This window comes from Heloderma suspectum, chromosome 9, assembly GCF_057233095.1.
Source record: "Heloderma suspectum isolate Gila_16-S chromosome 9, 16-S_ref, whole genome shotgun sequence".
Classification (NCBI taxonomy): Eukaryota; Metazoa; Chordata; class Lepidosauria; order Squamata; family Helodermatidae; genus Heloderma; species Heloderma suspectum.
Window position 1 is genome coordinate 25,088,741 of NC_139466.1, and position 21,142 is coordinate 25,109,882.

General features: G+C 48.5%; 2 protein-coding genes across 2 annotated transcripts in view; one reads left to right on the forward strand and one right to left on the reverse strand.

Moving 5' to 3' along the window:
• The window catches only part of TSPAN6 (tetraspanin 6), a 103,055-nt gene that overhangs the window by 50,740 nt on the left and 31,173 nt on the right, over window positions 1-21,142 (reverse strand). The window lies entirely within an intron of this gene.
• TNMD (tenomodulin) overlaps window positions 1-21,142 on the forward strand; it is a 34,112-nt gene that overhangs the window by 9,614 nt on the left and 3,356 nt on the right. The window contains exons 6-11 of the mRNA XM_084813274.1: window positions 3,139-3,222; window positions 3,395-3,529; window positions 14,706-14,846; window positions 15,983-16,084; window positions 18,185-18,338; window positions 20,334-20,515. Coding sequence (XP_084669400.1) covers window positions 3,139-3,222; window positions 3,395-3,529; window positions 14,706-14,846; window positions 15,983-16,084; window positions 18,185-18,338; window positions 20,334-20,515 — 798 coding nt within the window. The remainder of the gene's footprint in view (window positions 1-3,138; window positions 3,223-3,394; window positions 3,530-14,705; window positions 14,847-15,982; window positions 16,085-18,184; window positions 18,339-20,333; window positions 20,516-21,142) is intronic.

Consider the following 21,142-nt stretch of genomic DNA (forward strand, 5'->3'; position numbering starts at 1 on the left):
CAACTCACTCAAGGAGCCCCTTCTCCTGTATGGCCATGCTGGCTGGGGATACTGGGAGTTAGAGCCCAACCCATCTGGAGGGCACCAGGTTGGGGAAGGCTGGTCTAGGGGAATGGGGTTTCTTTTGCTTTGGGCGCAAGAGGTTATGGGCCCACTTCCTAGATCAGCCAGTGCTCCTGGGGGAAAGGGGGGCAGCATTTGGTGGGGGGAGTCATAGCTCAAGGGCAGAACAGATGTACTGCATGCAGAAGGCCCTGGGTTCAGTTCTTGGCACCTCCAGTTAAAAGGATTGTGTTTCAGGAATGGGAAAGACCTCTTCCTGCCCTAGACCCTGAAAAGCCACTGCCAATCTGTGTAGACAGTAGTGGGATCAGTGGAGAAACCATTGGACCTGTTACAAGATGTCCATTGTTGCTAGGCGCTGCCACAAACCCCACACCGTATAATTCCACCTTAGGGCCTAAACAGCATCTCCCCACACTCTGCTTCAGCACGGATTGCCAACAGATCCAGCAAATGCCAACACTGAACTCCCACGAGAGAAACAGTAGAATTGGGCGAGCACCTTCCCGTCGTTTCATTCGCACGTTAGCCTCCCGTTCAATTCCTTGCTCGCTGTTCCACTGGAGAACGCAAGGTGGCGGCAGTATTGCTCCTGTCGGAGTTCTTGCTTTGTCCCAATATGATTCCCGTTACAAAAGAAATAATAATCTCTCCTCTTTTTTTAAGTTTCAGTTGTTACCTAGCCCCCAAACCTCTGACGGGATGACATTAACACACCGCTTGCTAGCCTTGTAAGATAATTTGATAAACAAACGCTGGCCCTCACAGTTAAGAGGAAAGGAAATCTTTAATATTTGTCTCCATTCCCTTAGAGCAAGGATGGAAAGACTTCAACCTTGCCAGATCTACTTTTGTTTTTTGCCGGAAGCCCAAAATCCACCCAGCAGAGCCGGGTGCAAAAGACATCCACTTAGAACAGAGTGCCTCTGAGCATGTTCTGAGCCAAGTGATTTCACTTCAGAACTAGACCTGTACTGAGCTCATCGCCCTTTCGTACCGAAGTCCATGCTTGGTTACCTGCAAGCTCTTTTCATTCCAATGATCTAATTTAGGTTCATTTTGTTGTTGCTGTTGTCCAACAACTGAGGCAGAAACCCTTGGAGATCGGCTGCAAGTTGCCCAGAGATCCCAATTTCCTTTCTGTCCAGCCCTGCCTTAGACACTGCACAAGCTGTAAAAATAAACAGTGGTGGCCCACTCTGATTAATCAACTAAAGCTTTGCGTGATTACTCTGTGCTGATTAAGCTAATTAGAGCAGCAGCTCTAGCAGAATTCCTCAAGATGCTGATTGGAGACCTCAGAGTTCCCACATCCCTGCCTGCTGCCACCTTCAGCAGTAATGGTTCGTAATTTTACACTCTGGACTTACTGGCCTTATGCGGGGGGGGGGGGGGCTCCGCCAGCATCAAGGATAGGCATGGTGGGGCATCTGCCAAGGGCCCACACCACAGAAGGGGCCCCACTGACGGCCCCCTGGAGGTGTTCCTCCTCTTCACCACTGCAACCCGTCTCTCGCTCTGGCCCAGACACTGGTGGCAATGACAAGGAGGAGCAGAAGATGGCACTGCCTTCTTGCCCACTGGCTATTTGCCTGTCAAGCAAGAAAGCAGTAGCCATAATGAGAGAAGGAGGAGCAGATTCACTGAGGGAGGGTCTCATTGAGGGTGTTTTGCCCAAGGCACTGCAAGCCCTGGAGCTGGCACTGCTGTGTGCTACTTTCCTGAAAACACGGTCAGCCAGCCATGCTGTGATTTGGGGCCCTCCAGCTCATTCTGTTTAGTGGAGCCCTGGACATCTGCCCCAGAAAACTTTCTTGACAACATCACTGCCCTTTAGCCTTAACTAATTGAGGCCAAGCTGTAGCATCTGCCTTCAGAGCAATGTTTCTGCCTTAGAGCATATTGCTGGAGAGTCTGGTGTAATTTACAGCAGAGTTGTTTTAGAGAGAGAAAGCGTGGCAACACAGCATTTAGTATTGGAGGCAATAAATGCAGGCTTTAAAAGAAGTTCAAGTCAACTTACTTTATTAGTGCTTTTATAGACATCGTCAGAGAAGGTTATTTCACACTCTTTAGCTACAAGCACCCCCTAAAGCTGGGTGTGTGAGTGTAAGTAAGTGAAGGCATGAGATATGGTGACTTGCTTCCTCTCTGGGAGAGACCACATGGCACTTGCTGTAGAGGCGGAAAAAGAAGGAACAGGCAGGGGAGGAAAAAGACACTGATCAGACAACAAAGGGGGATGAACAAGACAAGCAGCTGTTGATGCAGCATATTCTCTATCACCCCCTAGTGACTGGAAGCACGCGAGGTTGTTCCTATTATCCAACACATATGAAGCAACAAGAAGAGGGTCCATCTGAGCATGCACAGCATCCTTTTCCACATAGCTAAGTAACCTCCACCAGGCCCCACACACACCTAGGATACGGGAGGACAGGAATTGTGGGTCCAAAAGTGTGGTTTGTAGGAAGGCTTAGTTGAGTCCCAGAACTTCTCCCTGTCACCCTTTAAAAGAAGTCTTGGTCAATTCATCGTATGAGTTTTTGTTAAAAATCGATCCATCACGTCTGCGTGCATTTGAACTGATCAATTAATGCCACAGCCCTTCCTTTTGTTCGATATCGACCACTGCTCGTGTGGATCAGAGCATTCATGCCCCCACCAGCAGCATCAATACTGCTTTCCCCCACAACAAAAATTGCCTAGGAGGAGTCAGCATTGGAAAGAAACTGGCAGCCCCCAAGGGAGGGGCAAAATGATCTCAATTTTCAGTAGGTAAATAGAAAGATTTACGTATCTGAAAACAGGGCCAGTTCAGAGCAACTGCTAGCACATGGCATCTTGGTCTCCGTTCCGACATACAAGCCACACACACCAGCATCTACACAAAGAGAACCTGCCTTCCTGGATTCCCCCCATGCAATTCCATGCGACTCTGTGGCAAAGTACTATTTTTCACAGCCATCCTGAGGCAGGGGAAAAGGGAGCTTTTCCCTTACTGACACAGTCCAAGCCAAAGCTTCGTGACTCCACCTCAGCCCCAGTGATCTTGCCGTCTTTCTCTGCACACAGAAGGAAACCTTGGACACAGAGGGGGGAAAAAACACCATGGCCAAAGATCTGCAAGAGAGCTCCCAGGAATTCAACATGCACGATGTAAGTGGATTCACTTCTTCTTTACAGGGTGGGGTTCGGGTGCATGCCCCCAGTTACTTGCAGATCAGTAATTCTGCCGTACAACATTTCAACAAGCTTATGCCCCACATGCAGCAGCTTGCCTCAACAGCCTTTTCTGACTATAGTTCCCCCCTCTGCCCTTTTCTATTAGGCACAAACATCTAAATCCAGGAAGGAACTCGGCAAAAGACACAAGATCTATGGGGTGCTGCTCTGCACCCTAGTTCTCTCCCTTATCCTGACCATTTTGGGTGTCTACTACTTTTGGAAGCCACACCCTAAAAAAGTAAGTTATATTCACTGCATGGAGTTTAAATAAAACTTCTTTATTTTTCTTTATTTTTTTTAAACTAAGTAGTATTTCTAAATATCGCCCCAGGTTTTTTTCATTTTTTTCTTTTTTTTAAGGCACACAGCATTCAAGGTGATTTTATGGAAAGTTTAGTGCCTGCTGTATTTTATTTTATTCTTTAATTATGGGATCTTTGCCACAAAAGCGCTCCGTCTCCTTCATAGCACTGGCCGCACAATTAATTGTGAGAAAGCGCTTTCCATTTTGTTTCAATTAGCTTGCCAGAAACTGGTAGGAAAGCCATTATGCCACCACATTAAGAGAGAAGGAACCAGATCTTGAGAATGACTGATTATCACTGACTGCATTTTGTACTTTAATATGCCTGCAGCATAGAGGGGCCAAGACACAGGCTTGTTCTTAAAGGAAGAATCTCTGGCATTGCATTCACTTATTTGATTAGCCAATTTGGAGGGTCGCTTCATGCAATTACATTTCTAAAAATGCATACAGTTTTTAAACACACACACACGTGCGCACGCGTACACACACATACACACTGTTCGGTACACAATGCTTGCTGCTATACTTTTCAAGGACTAGTCCCCCAAAGCTTTTTGCATGGAGTTGTGGGTTCAAATCATACCACCTTCAGTATCCTCATTTTACTTCCTTCTGCAGCCCCAGATCCTATGATTTAAGCCTGAATTTATTTATTTTTACAAGATTGGAGATTTGGGGGGAGTGGGGGTTGTGGGTTCAAATCCTGACATCCTCTTGGCTGAAGAAAGCAGGGCCCTGTATCTTCAAGGTTGGGAGGAATTGTCAAAGGGTTAGAAAAATCTATAGAGGAAAGATTTATCAATAGCTTTTAGCCATGATAGCTAGATGGTATCTCCATGTGCAGAAAGAATAGACCTCTGAATACCAAATGCTGCAAGCAAACAACAGCCCAAATGTGCGTACATGTGCACGCTCTCTTGCAGGGCCCGAATTTCAAGCTAAATTCAGCTTTTCCAAGGCTCTGCAGCAATGTGCCACCAAGTTTCAGCAGCAGACCACTAGGCTTTTTTGCTGCCACTGCCCAATTCAGTGGCATAGGAGAGCAGCCCACAGAGGGGAGGGGCAGGGGATAGAAAGTGAGCCCCAGACCCCCAGAAGCTACACACTCCAGACAGAAGACAGATGAATCCTCTGTGCCAAGGGTTGTTAATATCTGGATGTCAGGGGCTGCACGGCTCCCTTGGCTCCACTAGCAACCACATCTCTACCCGTTGCCACGCTGCCAAATTTGCTGCCAAAATTCAGTGACGCAGCCACCGTGGCAGCAAAAAAGTGACAACTGCTCTTGAAAACAGAATGCATGCCTTGTCTTGAAGTAAAATCATGCTCCCAGGAGCTTGATTCTGCTTCAAAACAAAGCCCGTGCTCTCCATATGCCTTGTGTTCAGGAACAGTTGGCAGGTTGCAGCAGCAGGAGAAGATGCAAAAAAGGTCAGCATACGACAAATGGATGGGCAAATCCAATGGCAAGTCAATGGACAGGCAAATAGTCTAGCACAGAGGAATCAATCCAGCAAGAGAGCAGCGCAAGGCAAGAGTAGTTAAGAAACAGGCAATAGTCAAAGGCACAGTATTACCAGGCAAGAATATGACTTCCCAAAGGTAGCTCTGAGGCAGGCCAAGGCCAACACACAGGTAAGTAATCAAACAGAAAGCCAGTCCAAACAGCCAAGTCAAACAGCAGTGCAAAGGTCAGCAAGCATGGAAGTTTGGGCATGGAGTAAGGCCAAGGTTCAAAGAACCAGAGCTTACAAAAAGGTGTTCAAACTGAGGGTTTATAAACTGGAGCCTCCAGAGCCCCACCCAGGACTCAGCTGCATCACATTTAGAAGCTTGTGTAATAAGTCCTCCACATGAGGAGGGCCCTATTCATGAGGAGTCCTTTATGCTTAAAGAGCCCTCTTCAGCAAGCAGGCACTCCTTCAACTGGCCACCGCCCTAGTGTGAATCTTAAGATGCCAGCCTTCTTGGGGGTGAGGTGGTGGCTCAGCATCCCCCTTGACTCAGAAGCTGGGCTCTCAAGGAGGTGGATTGGAAGGCATCACCCCTGAGGACCCAGGGCCAATTTGGGTAGCGTCAGAGTCCTCTGAGGAGGCATGTTCCCTGGGGACATCCGGCTCTGCAGACTCACACTCCTCCTCTGAGTAGGATTTCTCCAGTGGAGGCATGATACCTGGGAGCATGACACATGCTTCCACACCCCAGCTCTATGTATTGGCCACTGTCCCCTATGTTTGGCTGGCCACTGTCAGAAACCAAATGCTGGACTAGATGGGCCCTTGGTCTCATCAAGGAAGGTGCCATCGCAGGTACGCATGCCAGGGACTTAAGATGGATTGGGTGCCTTGCTATGCCAGAAGCATCATTTTAGGGAGTGCAGAGTGGCCATTGCTCTACCACTGCAACCTTCAGATTTGGCTCCCAGGCCTGAGGTTCCCCACCCCTGGGCTAGATGGGCCACTGGCCTGACTCAGGATGAGGCAGCTTCCTATGTCCATCCCTGTGTTCATCCTAAGAGATCCTCCGAACTTGGAGGCTGACAGGTATCCTGTGCAGAGCAGAGGAAGCGCAGAGGCGATCTTCACCTCCGCACTTCTCCCGCTCTGCATTTTCGCTAGGTGGGCACTTTTGCCAGTCTAGCTAGGGCTCTGCAGATGGGAAGGGAATGAGGCTGGGAAAGGCTGGGGAGAGCTCATATCTCCACTTCCCCTGTCCCCTCCCCTCCTGCCCACAAAACTGCCCCCTTTTCCTCCTCTCCAAGGTTGCCTTTACTACCTCAGAGAAGCAGCCAGCGCAGTTCTCTCCACGCTGGCTGCAAGGGTGAGGGGAGCTCGGACTCCTGGGTCCAAGGCTGGAGCACTGTCTCCAACCTCGGATCCAGGAATCCAAAGTATCCTATGGCCCCCCCAGACATTGTCTAGGGGCCATAGGATTGCTCTCTTACGGAGATAGCGAGAGGAGGTTCTTTGAGAGCCAAAATCTCCCAGGCAGCCCAACTGTGATGCTGTTGGCGGGGGCAGGAGAGAAACTTTTGCCAGCCAGGAGCTGCCTGGATATACACCCCGCCTTCGCTTTCTTCATTGTTTGATCTGACAGCAACATCTGTTTGCAATAAGCCGCCCGCTATTCAGAAGCTAGGTCTGCAGAAGACATTTTCATTCCAGACACATCATTCCCCCCCATCCCCCAATAAAGCCTTTTGCCATGCAGCGGATAGGTAGGAGAGTCCCATTATTAGGGTGTACTGCAGCCCCCCCTTGTGTAGATGAAAATGTTTGCAAATTGCAGCTGCCATTTGTGTACATTACGCAATTTTTGGCCACAATTTGCATAATGTATGAAATTCTCAGCCACAATTTCCATAATTTATGCAAACTGCAAACCACAATTTGTGCAAAGTATAGACAAAACTTGCATCAATTACACAAACTGCAGCTGCAAATTACACACATTTCTATTTAACAAATAAAAACAAACAAATGGAAAATCCACAAACTGCAGGGCCAGCTCGCGGGAAAAGAAGCCAAAATCTGGGGAGGCCAAACTGATGAAAGTGAGCTCCACCCCCCAGACAGATTCCTCTGACATCCCTAGGCTCCACAGCCCTGGCATAGAGGCACAATTCTGACTTTGGGTAAGAGGGACCCCGGATGCAATTCCTGGACAAGCCTATACCTCAGCAGAATGAAGGGCCAATATCTTTAGAAATTCTGAAGGATGGTACATTGTTCAGTTGCAGAGTGCATGCTTTGCATGTGGGAGGTTTCCAGGTTCAATCCCTGATACTTCCAGTGAAAGAATCCAAGGGAGCTACACCTGAGAAGGAATCCAAGGGAGCTACGCCTGAGAAGCATCTTTGCAGATACCCCCATTAGGACCAAAATAAAAGCGACATCATTAGCAATCGCACGTCAATAGCAGGTGCAGGGCCCCCAATCCAAATTGGTGCCCCAGGGAGTGGGGTTTTGGCCTTTTGCCCTGTGCTGCAGTCCATTCTGCATTGGGGGCTCCGCATCTGCCATTGACACTTAAACACTGTGTGAACAGAATACTGGACTAGCTGGACCCTTGGTCTGATCCAGCATGGATCTTTTTATGTTCTTATGTTCTCAAAAGACCATTCATGCAATTCATTCAGCCCTTAACTGCAGCCAGTCAAGGAGACAATCCAGGAGTTGCTGGGCCAATTGTGTGTAATACAACATGTGTATTATTTCACTCACAATCGCAGCTCTTGCAGGCTTTTAAAAACACAGGTGTAGAATCCAGGGTGAATCAAAACAGTGCTTTAAATTGGGGATAGGGAACCAGTGGCCATCCAGATGTAGTTGAACTCCAACTCCCACCAGCCAGTCAGCATAGCCGATGGTGAGGGACGATGTAGTCCAACAACATCTGGAGGGCCACCGGTTCCCACTTAAAATAATCACTGTGCAGCTAGTATTCTCCTCTCATTCCTTCTGTCCCTGTGACATCAGGAAACAACTGTTTGTCCAGCCATCCGTGGCACCTTCCAGGAAAAACAAACGGCACTAGGGGTTTGATTTTGAAGGCAGCACCAATTTGAGTAAACCCAAATAAAGAAGAGGAGCAAAACATCTCAGAAAGAAAACAGCCTTCATCCTCGTCTCAAAAAGCATGCATGAATAAGAAGGCCCCATGCTCTCTCCTGGAGCCATGCACTCTGTATTTGTCCTTGGCCTGTTGGCCAAAGTCCCAGCATGATCCGGGAGGTGGAACCCACAGATCCTCAACCTAGAGGACTCATGTTGACTTTCAAGTTTATTCCATGAACCGTAGTTCCTCTTCTGCAGGGCCGGCCCAACTAGGGGGCAGAGTGAAGGATCTGCCTGAGGTGGCAGCACACAGGCTTTCCCATTCAGTGAAGCCCTGCACACAGCAAAGCAGCAGTGCAGAGGAATCCCCTACAGTTATCACCAATCTGTGATTGGAGATAACAGTGGGGATTCCTCTCCCTTGCCAGTTCCTGAGACATCTCTCCTGAGCCCTCCGACCATTCCCCTCTGCTGGAGAACACTTCCTGTCTTGCACCCCCTAAACCATGAGTGGACAACGTCAGGGGGTCTGGGGGACATTTTTGCCCCGCCCCCCAACCCACAGAACCCAAACCCCGTACAGGCTGCAATGCTGAAAAAAACAATGAAAAATATCGGCAGTTTGTGCCCAAAATTTGGCAGACCGCTCCACAGCTCTCAGTTGCAAACAAGCTAAATTTTACCCTTGTAGCATTGCATAGGACTACAGACACCATTTTGGGGTCATGATTTTTTTTTCGCCACCACCGAATTTGGCACTGCAGTAGGGGGCCCACTGGGGGCAGCAGGGGCTGTGTGTTGCCTACCCCTAAGGTTCTCCCCTCAGGTGCAGTGGAGAATTCAAGCCCATTGTCAGTCCTGAAATATGATTCAACGTCCAATCCAGACAGCTTCTGTACATGTGTTTTGGACCAGCCCTGATCCTCTGTAATATATGCAGCGGGAGGAGGTGGAATTGAAAGCAGCAGTTTGAGCATGAAAAATAAGGTTATGAAATAACCTGTTCAGAAATGCACAGTGGCTTTCCCTGGAGACTTGGAGGAGCCTGGAAGTCAGAACACCTACCTGCCAGAGTAAGAACTGGAACCAGGTTTCCTCAGAGACCCTGTGCACGGGAAGCCAGAAATCAACAGTTTGAAGGGGTCAATAAGTTATGCTGTTATGAATTTAGCAAAACCTTGCCTGTGTGCTTGCTTCTGCGCCTCAACTTGCTCAACCTGTACATACCTGCTCAACCTGTACATTTCTAAATAAACAGAGAAACACCGCAGGTCTCTCTCTGTGAAAGGAAATTGACACCATAAATGAATTTCCTGCTGCTCAGGATAAGTCAAATATGAAAAATTAATAGGAGTGATTCAGTCTAACAGGATTTGGAGTTGATTTAAATCACCATTCAGAGTTCCCTACAGCCCAGCCCAGCACAGGGGTAGGGAATGTACAGCCCTTCAGATGTTCTTGAACTGCAAGTCCCATCAGCCATGGCCAGCATAGGGTCAGGAATGCTGGGAGTTGTAGTCCAGCAGCGTCCAAAGCTCCACAGCTGAGTGACGCCAGTGTGGTATAATGGCAAGAGTGTTGGACTGGGAGCCGGGAGATCCGGGTTCGAGTCCCCGCTTGGCCATGGAAGCTCACTGGGTGACTTTGGGCCAGTCACAGACTCTCAGCCCAACCTACCTCACAGGGTTGTTGTCGTGAGGATAAAATGGAGTGGAGGAGGATTATGTACACCGCCGCCTTGGGTTCCTTGCAAGAGAAAAAAAGGTGGGATATAAATGCAGTAAATAAATAAAATATTCAAGATTAGTGGGAGGCCAAAACTGGCTGAACAAATTTAGCCTGGCATATCCCCAATCTGTTAGGCCAGGGGTGCAGAACTAAAATTGAGTGGGGGCCAAATGACACACCCCCCCAATGCACCCAGCTCTCTTCTGGCCGTATAACATCAGGTGGGTGCAGCCACAGCCCCTGCCAGCAGGAGGCATGTCAAACGATGACAAAAGACTTGTCATCATTTGCTCCCCAGCTGAAGTGCCGAACTGATTTTCCACCCAGTGCCTGGCCAGGCACCAGGCTTTGCTGCACACAGGCTTTCCCCAGTTGGGGAAGCTCTGCGCACAGTGAAGCTAAGGCATCTCTGTCCCCTTTTCTTCTCTGAGAGAAGCACCAAGGGGAGCGGCTCTGTTTTGCCAAGCCCACCTCCTTCCCACATTGCAGAAAGGAGGCAGGGCAGGCAAAGCAGAGCCGGCTGAATCCCCTTTGCGCATCTGCCGGAGGATCAAAAGGAGCTCTGTCCCACCTTCGCTGCACATGGGCTTTCCCATTCAGTGAAGCCTGAACAGCAAAGCAGCAGCACAGAGGAATCCCCTATAGTTATCTCCAATCTGTGATTGGAGATAGAAGTGGGGATTCCTCTCCCTGCATCCTCCACAAGCCCTGGTAGGGGTGGGGCTTGTGGAGTGGGTGTGGCTTGAGGGATCAAAGCCCACAGAGGGAGCACAAGCCTCTGTGGGCCTGATGCAAAGCCTCCATGGACCAGATTAGGCCCACGGGTTGGATGTGCTGCACTCCTGTGTTGGGGACAATGGCCTTTAGAGTGTTTCTACATGAGGCTTTTATTGTGTGCTCGTGATTGCTCACTCACGGTAGTTTGCAGGTCCTTTACATGATGTTGTCATCCTCCAGGGCTTCTCCTGTGCTTTGCAACCATTAGCGTGTCTTTTTCCTTGAATTCTCCACTGCACATGAGGGGAGAACCTTAAGGGTGGGCAACACACAGCCCCTGCTGCCCCCTGATGGGCCCCCCCACCCCAATGCCAGATTGGGTGGCGGTGAAAAATGTGCTAAGTGAGTACCTGCAGAGATGCAAGCAATTTCGGAGGGCTGCAGCGAGACTCAGACAACAGCTTAGCTGAAGTTCTAGAGGCATCTTTAAAGTGCCAGCCCCACCCCACCCCAAAAGCCTAAAGGACGAGTGGTATCTATTGCAGTGTTGATCCTGCACATCCCAACCTAAGCTCAACCTCTATATATGATAAACTATATATCACAAAAAAGTCACAAGCCTCTAACGCTACATTCAAAGGAAACTGAACACCAGGTCAACGCTTGAATCCCTGGAGTTCTTGCCGCTCAAAGAATTGGGGTCCGAGGGTGTAACAATATATATATATCAGTCTTTCTGCAGCAGGATAAAAATGAGATTCTTACTAACCACTGAGGAAAAGGTATTCTGGGAGACTCACACTGTCTGTATGGCATTTTTCGACATTAGCTGATACTCCACCTTAACATTGCACAAACTCTTTTTTAAAATAAAAAGCTTCAAATGGGACACTCAGCCAAAGTCATAAGACAAATTGTTCCTCGAATAAAGACTAGAATTTCAAGATCCTTTTTCCAATACGTCTTCAGATGCCACTATCGGCCAAAGCAGACATGACTTTAAAACTGCATCTAGCAGCTATATCTTTTTATTATTATTATTTTTACTGCAGAGTAGGCACAGGGCCCCCGATTCAGACTGGGATCGTAGTGTGGGGTAAGAGGGCCTTTAAGAGCTGGATCAGGGCCCTTGCACCTCCTCTACAGTAAAAATGAACAAAGGACATAGCTGCTGGACACAGATTTAAAGTCATGTCGGTTTTGGCCCCAGGATTGATCTGAGGCACAGCTTGCTCTTGGAGAAAGTCTGGTGAGGCACTGTGCCACTCCTTTCCCAGACTTCCTCTTAAATTTTCCATACTGTGAAATCCGCTGGTGCATTTTCCTGAGTTAGCTCTCGGATCACTATGAATGGGTCTATTGCTATGGATTTGCCTAGGATGACTCCGATTTGACATGAGAGAAACCTCACAGCCTTTAGTAGCTCTGGACGTTTCCCCCTGAATGGGCGACTCGCTCACCTGAAGGGGCGATGCCTGAGGCGAGCGCATGAGAGAAACAGCAGTGGTCGGGTCTGAAGGCACGCAGGCAGAGGGCCACACAATGTGACAGTTTGTTTGTTTATTACATTTATATCCCACCTTTTTTCCTCCTTCATAATCCTCCCCCTCTCCATTTTATCCTCACAACAACAACCCTGTGAGGTGGGTTGGGCTGAGAGTCTGTGACTGGCCCAAAGTCACCCAGTGAGCTTCCATGGCTGAGTGGAGACTAGAACCCAAATCTCCCGACTCCCAGTCCAACACTCTCGCCACTACACCACGCTGGCTCTTCGCCCAAGGGCCAAATTCCATTCAGAGAAGGTCTCAGGAGCTGCATTCCAGCGGTGGGCAGGGCCAAAGCCAAAAAGGGCAGGAACCCAAATACCACCGTATTTTCGCTTAAAACTCTTACTGCCCGTAACTAGGCATAAGGATGCAGGGGGGTGCACAAAAGAAACCACCAACCAGTCAGTGGCCGTGGGGGGGGGGAAGAGTGCAGCCATCTGGGGAACTCTGGAGGGCCTGACTGGCCCCAGAAGGAATAGATCTGGCCACTATGCCTGTGGTTCTGCACCTCCGAGTCAGGGATTGAATCCACCATCATTGTTTGGGGGATTTAAAAGCAGATGGAGCAGGGCCCCAAATTGGATCAGGCAGTAGAAGACGGGTCTAGCCCTTTCTCCCCATGCTGGCCCCCCAAATTAAATCTTCCTCCTCCCAAAGCCATCGCCTGTACTCACCCCCCACCCCTCATTGATGAAGAGCCTTGAGATGCAAAGTCTCTCTTTCTCTTGGGGCAGGCAGGCGGGCGGGCAGGCGGGCGGGGGGGAGAACTGATTCAGCGGAACAGAGCGGCAGCCTGGAAGGCACGCCAGCCGCTTGCCTCCGCTTGCGCTCTCGCCCGTCTCTTTGTAAACAAAGCGAAGATTACAAAAACATCACACAGCTCCAGTGCTCTCTCATCCAAAGGAAAAATAAACCGGATAGCGCTTCCCTGGAACGTCTCACCACTGCGGGAAGGGAGGGGCACAGAAGAGCTCACCCCGACATCGCTCTTTAAGAACCACACGTTCGAGGCAGCTCCCAGAAGGTCTGTGGTAGATCTCTGGGTGACCCGCAATAGATCAGCAAGGGTTTTGTTCAGGCTCCCAATAGTTTTAACAATAGCAAATAAAAAACCACGTAAAAAGACAGAGAATGGTCTTCTGTAATTCCTTACCTGCAAAGTAGTTGCTGTTGACCAGGTTTTGGTGCAACTCTGCTGCCCAGTTTTAAAGCTGTGTTAGAATCCCTGATCTATGGAACTCAGATCTAGATTTGTATATGCAGGTCATCCCAGTCTTGACCTGTGTATTCCAGGAGATAATTGGCTCCACTCCCTTAAATAGGTCCTTCAGCCTCCCCGCCACTATTTTGCCCCTGGCTCTGGTTGGTGTTCCAGGAAAGCAGGGGTGGGGAACCTGAGGCCCAGGGGCCAAATCTGGCCCTCCTGAAGTCCCAATCCAGCCCTCCAAGGTTCCCCAGGTAGACACACACCTTTTCCCTGCCCCACCCCCAAACCGCAGAGGTGGCCTAGACTAGCAATCGGCGCCCCCACCCCCAAACCCCAGGGGCAGATCTAGGCTGAGGTTTTTGGGTAAACTGGGAAATGTATTTATTTATTTATTTATCAGTCAGTCAGTCAGTCAATCAATCAATCACCCACCCATCTGGCCAGTCACCCAGCCACCCTGGGCAATGTACAAAGTGTATAATAAAACAGTTTAAAACAATAAAATTCTGCAGTAAAAACACCATATTTCTAAAAAATACCCTAACCCACCCCCAAAACGCCCCTATCTTCGGAAGCAGAAATGTTGTCATTTATAATTAAACACGCCCAAAATGTCTGTTTGTTTACTAAGCACTGTATCAGAACAGAGGGTCTGATAAAAGCAACAAAGGAGACGAGCATAGCCATCCGCTCTGCAAAGGAGCAGAAGTCCCATCCGCAGCGCCCAAGGGAGGTCCCTGGAAGAAGGGGCCTGTTTGCATCCGAGGACAAAGGAGCGGGAGGGCTCTTACTCCCTGCCTCCAACTGGGAGCAGCAGGGGAGCAGGAGGTTATCCAGTGTCGCCTTGCTCACCTCCACAGCCTCAGTCATATTCCCTCTGTACGCCCATGTATTTTTTGGGTATTTTTTCCCCCGTGAATTTGGCCACCCATTAACTTGGCGCCCTAGGCAACCACCTCGTTTGCCTATACGGAAGGGCCGTCTTTGTCCCTTTCCCCCAACCACCAATTGTTTAGTGGTTTCCTGGCTTTTATGCAGTTCCCCCCCCCTCCCCATTCTAAAAGATTGAAATGCCTCTTCTAAGGCTTAGTAGTTACTGTCAGGAACAGCTTTAAGACAACATGCTGGACATTTGTGTATTTTTGCCCCCCAGCCCTTTTGCCTTCAGCCCCACTCAGTTCTCCGGAACTGAATTTGCCGCTTGGGCTAAAAGAGGGTCCCCCATCCCTGCAGTAAAGAAAGAAAACAGATCCCACATGCTTGACGTCCGCCCATCCTTAAGCTGCTTTGGGATCTATATGGACCATTGCCGCTGTGCATTCCTCCCTCCTCTCCCTGATCTATCATTACAGATCTATGACATGGAGCACACATTTTTCAGCAATGGGGACAAGCAGAAGATATTAATGAAAATCGACTCGCTCACCAGGACAGAGATCTTCCAAACCGGAAACGGCAGCGAGGAAGTCCTGGAAATACACGACTTTAAGAACGTATGTACAGCCGTTTCCCGCTCTGGCATAGGTAGCTCAGGTACAACACTAAGGTGGGCCTTTAATCTAGGGTCACTCTTTAGGAAGGGAAAGGGGGCGTCCCTCTTTCAGCCCACATGCCATTATTCCTTATGAGCATGGCATACGTATCTCTGGCAAACACCACCAGATGTTCTACAGTCTGAAGAGCAATTGTTATAAATAGTTCAGTCCATCATCATACTAAGGACACACGGAACAAGGCACAGATCCCTGTGCTCTCTCTTGTCTCAGACTTCCATGGTGTCTGTCGAAAGGTCACCAGGGCTTGGCCACAGCTCAAACCCCTCAGTGCCTACAAGTCTGGAAGTGAAACAGGTCCGTCCAAAAATAAAGTAGTGGGTTCTAACAAACTCAGGGAATCCCAAGAGATGCAAAGTCTAACAAGGGTGTAAAGTAAAGGAGAGAGAGACAGAGACAGAGACAGAGACAGAGACAGAGACAGAGAGAGAGAGAGAGAGAGAGAGAGAGAGAGAGAGAGAGAGATCTTTTTAAAAGGAAAAATAACCAGAAGAGGACCTTGTCCAGCACTTACAAAATCTTAAGGTGCCAAGTTGGGAGAGAGAGAAGAAAAGCTGAGGGAGAAGATAGAACAGGCCTGCTCAAGCCCATAACAGCTTAAAGTAAGCCATTAGCCATGAAGGTTTTAAAAAAAAAAAACCTTCCCCACACTATCCTGGTATGTAACTGAGCCAGGCTGAGGATATACTGCAAGAATAGGCAACTTGGTGCCCTCCAGATGCTTTGGACTACAACTCCCATAATCCTTCCCTGTTTGCCATGTTGGCTGGGGGAAATGGGAGTTGTAGTCAAAACCATCTGTAGGGGGGACGGTTGCCTACCCTGATGCACAGCAACATGCTGGCTGGGGATGATGGGACTTGCAGTCCAACACATCTGAAGGGCATCTGGTTGGGGAAGGTGGCTTTGAAACACTTCTGAGAATCTTGTCCCCACCGGTAAAATCCTCCCCTCCCCTTAGTGAAATTTAAAACTATGTGTTTTATTCTGAACTAGGCTATATAACTGTACTATTGCAGAGCTGCGCTCATTTCATTCCTCTACCCCCTTCACTTCGCTATTTTCTGTTCCGTTAGGGAATAACCGGCATCTTTTTTGTGGGGGATCCAAAGTGCTTCATCAGAAACCAGATTCAAGGGATACCGGAAACATCCGACCTGGAAATGGAAGAGCCTGAGGTACACAGAAATAAGTGACACTGAATTAAATAAGACCCAGGAGTGCCGTAGATTTATAACTGTGTGGAAAGTACAGACTGAGAGTAATCCTATTAGCTTTTAAATTGCTCACAGGCCAGGCAGACCCACTCAGCATATGTTCAGTGCCAAACTGAGGCCTAATTCACGTAGTCCAGATGGAATCAGTTTTAAGGCCGAGACTGGCCCAGCTAAGCCTGTGGCAGAAGTGAGGGGGGTGAGTGAAATTTCATATAGTTTCCATTCATGACTCCTCAAAATACATACAGAGAGGAATGCATACGCTCTACTTCTTCTGCGAATGCTCTACGTTGATTCCCAGCTTGAGGGTTGTGAGAAGGATTCGAATCACAGAACTGGAAGGGACCTCAAAGGGCCATCTAGCCCAGCCCCCTGCCAGCTGGAAATCGCCTACTATAGCATCCCCAATAGCTGGACATCCAGCCTTGGTTAAAGCACCTTCAGTGAAGGAGAGGCCCCCTCCCTCCATCAGGCAAGACACCCTCAGCAGGCCCCCTCCCTCCGTGAGCCCACTTTCTCCCCACCATTGTCACCTGCTGCTCCTCTTTCTCTTCATGGCTGCCACTCACGTGCTTGACAGAGAGACCGTGAGCAAGCAGGCCATGGCATCCACCACTCCTCCTTCCCACCACCACCGTTGTCTGGGCCAGAGCGAGAGGGAGGTGAACAAGCAGGTTGCCATGGTGAAGAGGAGGAGCTCCAGGGGGCTCTTGTCAGCGGGCTCCTGCTAGGGTGCGGACCCTCGGCATAAACCCAACCATACCTATTGTTGATGCCGGCCCTGGCTTGTCCCATCAGGAGGTTCTTCAGAACATTTAGCCTGAATCCCCTTGCTTGTAATTCCCAGGTTGGGGAAGGCTGTGGCAACAGAACTTCGTAAATACGATGAATCATATCAAAGATGTTCATGTTTAGCCTGCACAGAGTTGGCAAGCTTGTTGATTTAGTTTATGTTTGATGGGTGCTTTCTACATGATGTGTCATATTCTATTGCCAGCAAGCAAATCCAAATTCCCATATATATTATGAAAGCGGGGCCATAGCTCAGTGTGACAGAGCACATGCCTGGCTTGCAGTGGGTCCCAGGTTCGATCCCCGGCTTCTCCAGGTAGGGCAAGGAAAGAATCCTGCCTGAAACCCTGGAGAGCTCCTGCCAGTCACTGTCAACAATACTGGGCTAGATGGAGTATAAGGCTTCCTATATTTCTATGTAATTTGAATCTGTTAGTTCAAGTCCTACCATCTGGAGCAACAGAAAACAGATTTGCTCCAGCATCTATGTATATTTGATGGCTATCCTATCACCTCTTAATCATCCCTTCTCCAGGCTAAACACACCCAACTCCTTCAACCTTTATAGATTTTGGCTGTGTGTTGCCAAATTAAGACACGACAAGGTATGCATGCACCACTCGGGCGCTCTGTGCATCGTCGATCATTCCCTCTCTCTGCCAACATGGCAGTGAGATCACCCCAAAGCCAGAATTGAGGACAACCTTAATTGGGCTACTCTGCAGCTGCTGGGAAGATGTCTGCCCATTTTTTCTAGATGCCAATCGAGAAAAATGGAGAGACCCTTTTAAGGGCACCATTGCTCATAAACACCCGTTTGTGGGGCATGCACGAAAAGACTTTCCCTTCTGTCGCTCCCAAGCTGTGGAATGCACTCCCCCAAGAACTATGAACTATGATGGGCTCCCACTCTCTTAGCTTTTAGAAAAAGTGTGAAGACACATCTTTTTAATTTAGACTTTTAAATTATGTAGTTTTAATATTTTCACGCTTCCCTGTTTTTAACTTATGTTTTTTTCTGGATTTAAGGTTTCTTTTAAATTATTCTACACCACCTTGATGGCTTTTTGGCAAATGAGGCAGTGTATAAATGTTAATAAAAATAAAAGTATGCACGTACATCTCTTTGCATACAGCAAGGTGTCCCCCCCCAGTTTTAATCCACAAATACAGAAACATGCCCCAGATACAAGAACTCGGGGGGAAATTCTATCAAACAGCTTCTCGGGGTTAAACAAATGAAGAGCAAGACCACTTCATTTCTTGCAGGGCGAGGAAATTACAGCCACCTATTTTGAGCAAGCTGTGGTCTGGGTTCCAGGGGAGAAACCAATTGAAAATAAAGCTTTCCTGAAGAATTCCAAAATTTTCGACCTCTGCAAAAATGTGGCCGTGTATTGGATCCACCCAACCATGATAAGAGGTACGACAGCTTCTTTTGTCCACATCCACCACCAGCGTGTTGCTTGTCTGCTGCAGCCCGGTCCCACATCACCAGAGGTCGTTTTTTTCAAGCTGCGAAATTGTCACGCATGCCGGATGCAGATAAAACTAGATTCAGGCACAAGCTGCCTATTATGGCCAGACAGGCCTTTGCCTGGTCATCTCCATTTCCTTATTAGCTTTTGCGCAAAAAAGGGCAGTGTTACAGGGGGGAAACAAGCAATCTTTCGCAATGCGAAAAAGATGCATCCAGATTAACTGAAAGCAGGAAGCAGAACTTGGCTGTTGTTGCTTCCATGTTAGAGTCCTGTAGTGGCGCTGAGGGATTGCTTCTCCACAGTCCCCTGGAACTGGCATTAAAATGGTGCTTTAATATGGCACAATATAGTGCTGCATCATCCATCAACGTCCAGCCCCGTAGCCAAGGTTCACCTATAATGTTTGCCCAGAGGTCAGTCCAGCTCAGTAATGATTCTTGGCAGGATTCCTTAGTAGCTTCCTCCTTGCAGGAAACAACAGAACAGGCAGAAGCTGAAAGGAGGAAACTTCTAATTAAAGGCGCAGTAGCCCTGAAAGCCCTCAATAGTGCTTGTGACAGTCACTGGACAGGCTGGTACTGCAATGGCATTTTTAAAAAAATTAATCAGAAATCAGGTCTCAAGAAAGATGGGAGGATAGCCCAGGCCACACTGGAATGCCAGCAATGATATCAACTGCATTATCTCAAAAGAGTGTGCAAAGGATGGGGCCATTCCAGAAGATAGGTCTGTTGGCCATGACAGCTAAAGACCTTCCCTGTACAATGGTACCATGTTTCCAAATGGCTGCTGCTGAGAACAGATGGTCATCTTTGTAGTCCTTCTTGTAGGTTTCTCAGAGGCATGACTGCCAGCAGATGGAAGCAGACAACTGAGCTAAATGGGCAGTGGCCTGCTCAAGTCAGGCAATTCTCACATCTTTGCATGTTCTCTAAACTCCATCTATCTGAGATTCCCCAAGCAGTGGTGTAGTGAAGGGGAATGCAGCTCAGGGGGGTTATTTTTCAGAGCAGGGATGATGCCATCACTGGCCCGTATGCCAGGATAAATGATGGACACCACCCCTCCCACTTGCTCTGGCAAGTGATGGAGGCGATAATGAGGCTTTCAAGTTTTACTATTGTCAATGATAGATAAGCATATAGACCACTTCCGCTTCCCCCGTCCTGTGCATAGTCTTTCTAACCCAGTGTTATTCACCCTAAATGACAGCAGGCTTTTTGAGATCCCAGAAAGAAAGAGGCTGGGTTCGCACAACTGGAATGACTCACAGTGCCTTAAATAAGACACTGTGGTTTGCGGGCACCCACTGTTCTGTAAACCAACCCCCCCTTGTAGGTTGTGTTGTGAGGGTGGGTGGACGGTGGGGCTAACAAACCACCCAGAACCCATGAGCTCTTTTAGGGCTGTGGGTGGTTTGTTAACCATGCCAACAACCCACCTTCACCAGGTTTGTACACAATAAGCCACAGCGACCAGCCACCATGGCTTGTGCAAACCAGGTCAGAGAAGAAAGATTTCCCATCACCCTTTAAATGACTGTGCCAGGAACTGAAACCACATACAGGCTCCTGTTTCCCTTACACAGGGAAACAGGAAAGCAGGTTTCCAAAAGACCCTTTCTGGAAGGGTCTGGAACCCCCTGCATTGAGCATCGGGTTGGACTTAATGGTCTTATAGGCCCCTTCCAACCCTACTATTCTATGATTCTAGGTCCTGATTTGACTAAGCTTCAAGGGAAAGGAGTAATACATTTATTGGGGAGGCAGCTTGCTTATTGCTCTGAAAGCCACACCGAGAGTTGTCTTCTGTATAGGAATTAGGACACAGCCCGTTCTCCAGGGCAGGGACCCATAACCGAGGGGTAACTTTGCCACATCCTCATTCACTCGGCTGGAAAAGTTGTTCATGGCAGCCATTTGCCTCTCACTCTTAAGAGTCAGCACTCCTTGTCTTTGAAAACGAAAGAAAGGAGGAGGGTCAGGTCCCTCCAAGGAAGCAAGACCAGGCTGAAGATCAGGAGGAAAAGGAAGAGCAGCGCCTGGCCCAGGAAGGGAGACCAGGCACCAGGCGACGGGCTCGGCAGCTCACGGAAGAGGACCTCCCCGTGAACGACTACGTAAGTAGGGATGTACGGACTGTGTAAAATCCGCTCCGTCTATGTTTCGTGGATTGTCAGGCACCTTTCAGTCTGTCAACCGCCCAAAGACAGATGTGAATTTTTTTCGTCATGCGGAAAAATACGGAAATAATTATGTGAATAATTACGTATTTACATAATTATTCACATAATTTACCTCAGTACATAACATTTAGTGTATTATCTCCCATTCCATTCAATATTTCCTCAGCAGAAACTTACATATTTTTCTACAGATTTATATGCGTAAATTTCGGGAAAGTAAAAAAAACCACCAAAAGTCCATCGACTCCACATAGCCTGAGGGGGGAGCTCCGCAGGAGATTCCACAGGTTGGATTCTTAGAAATCCGAGCTCATTTAAATCCGTCTCAAATTCCTCCAGCATCCCTATACGCAAGTCTTTGGGATAAAATAATTTGTCAACTGTCAGCCCTGAGCTCTAGTCTCGAGCTTCAAAAGGAGGAAATACCGAGCAAGCTTTTCCATACAGCCATCCCCCTTCTTGCCTAACAGCCCCCCATCCCAGTCCTTAGAAAATATTCTAAAAATCCAAGCATTGTGAAATTAGAACAAGCAGAGAATGGTTATCAAAAAAAGGAACAGT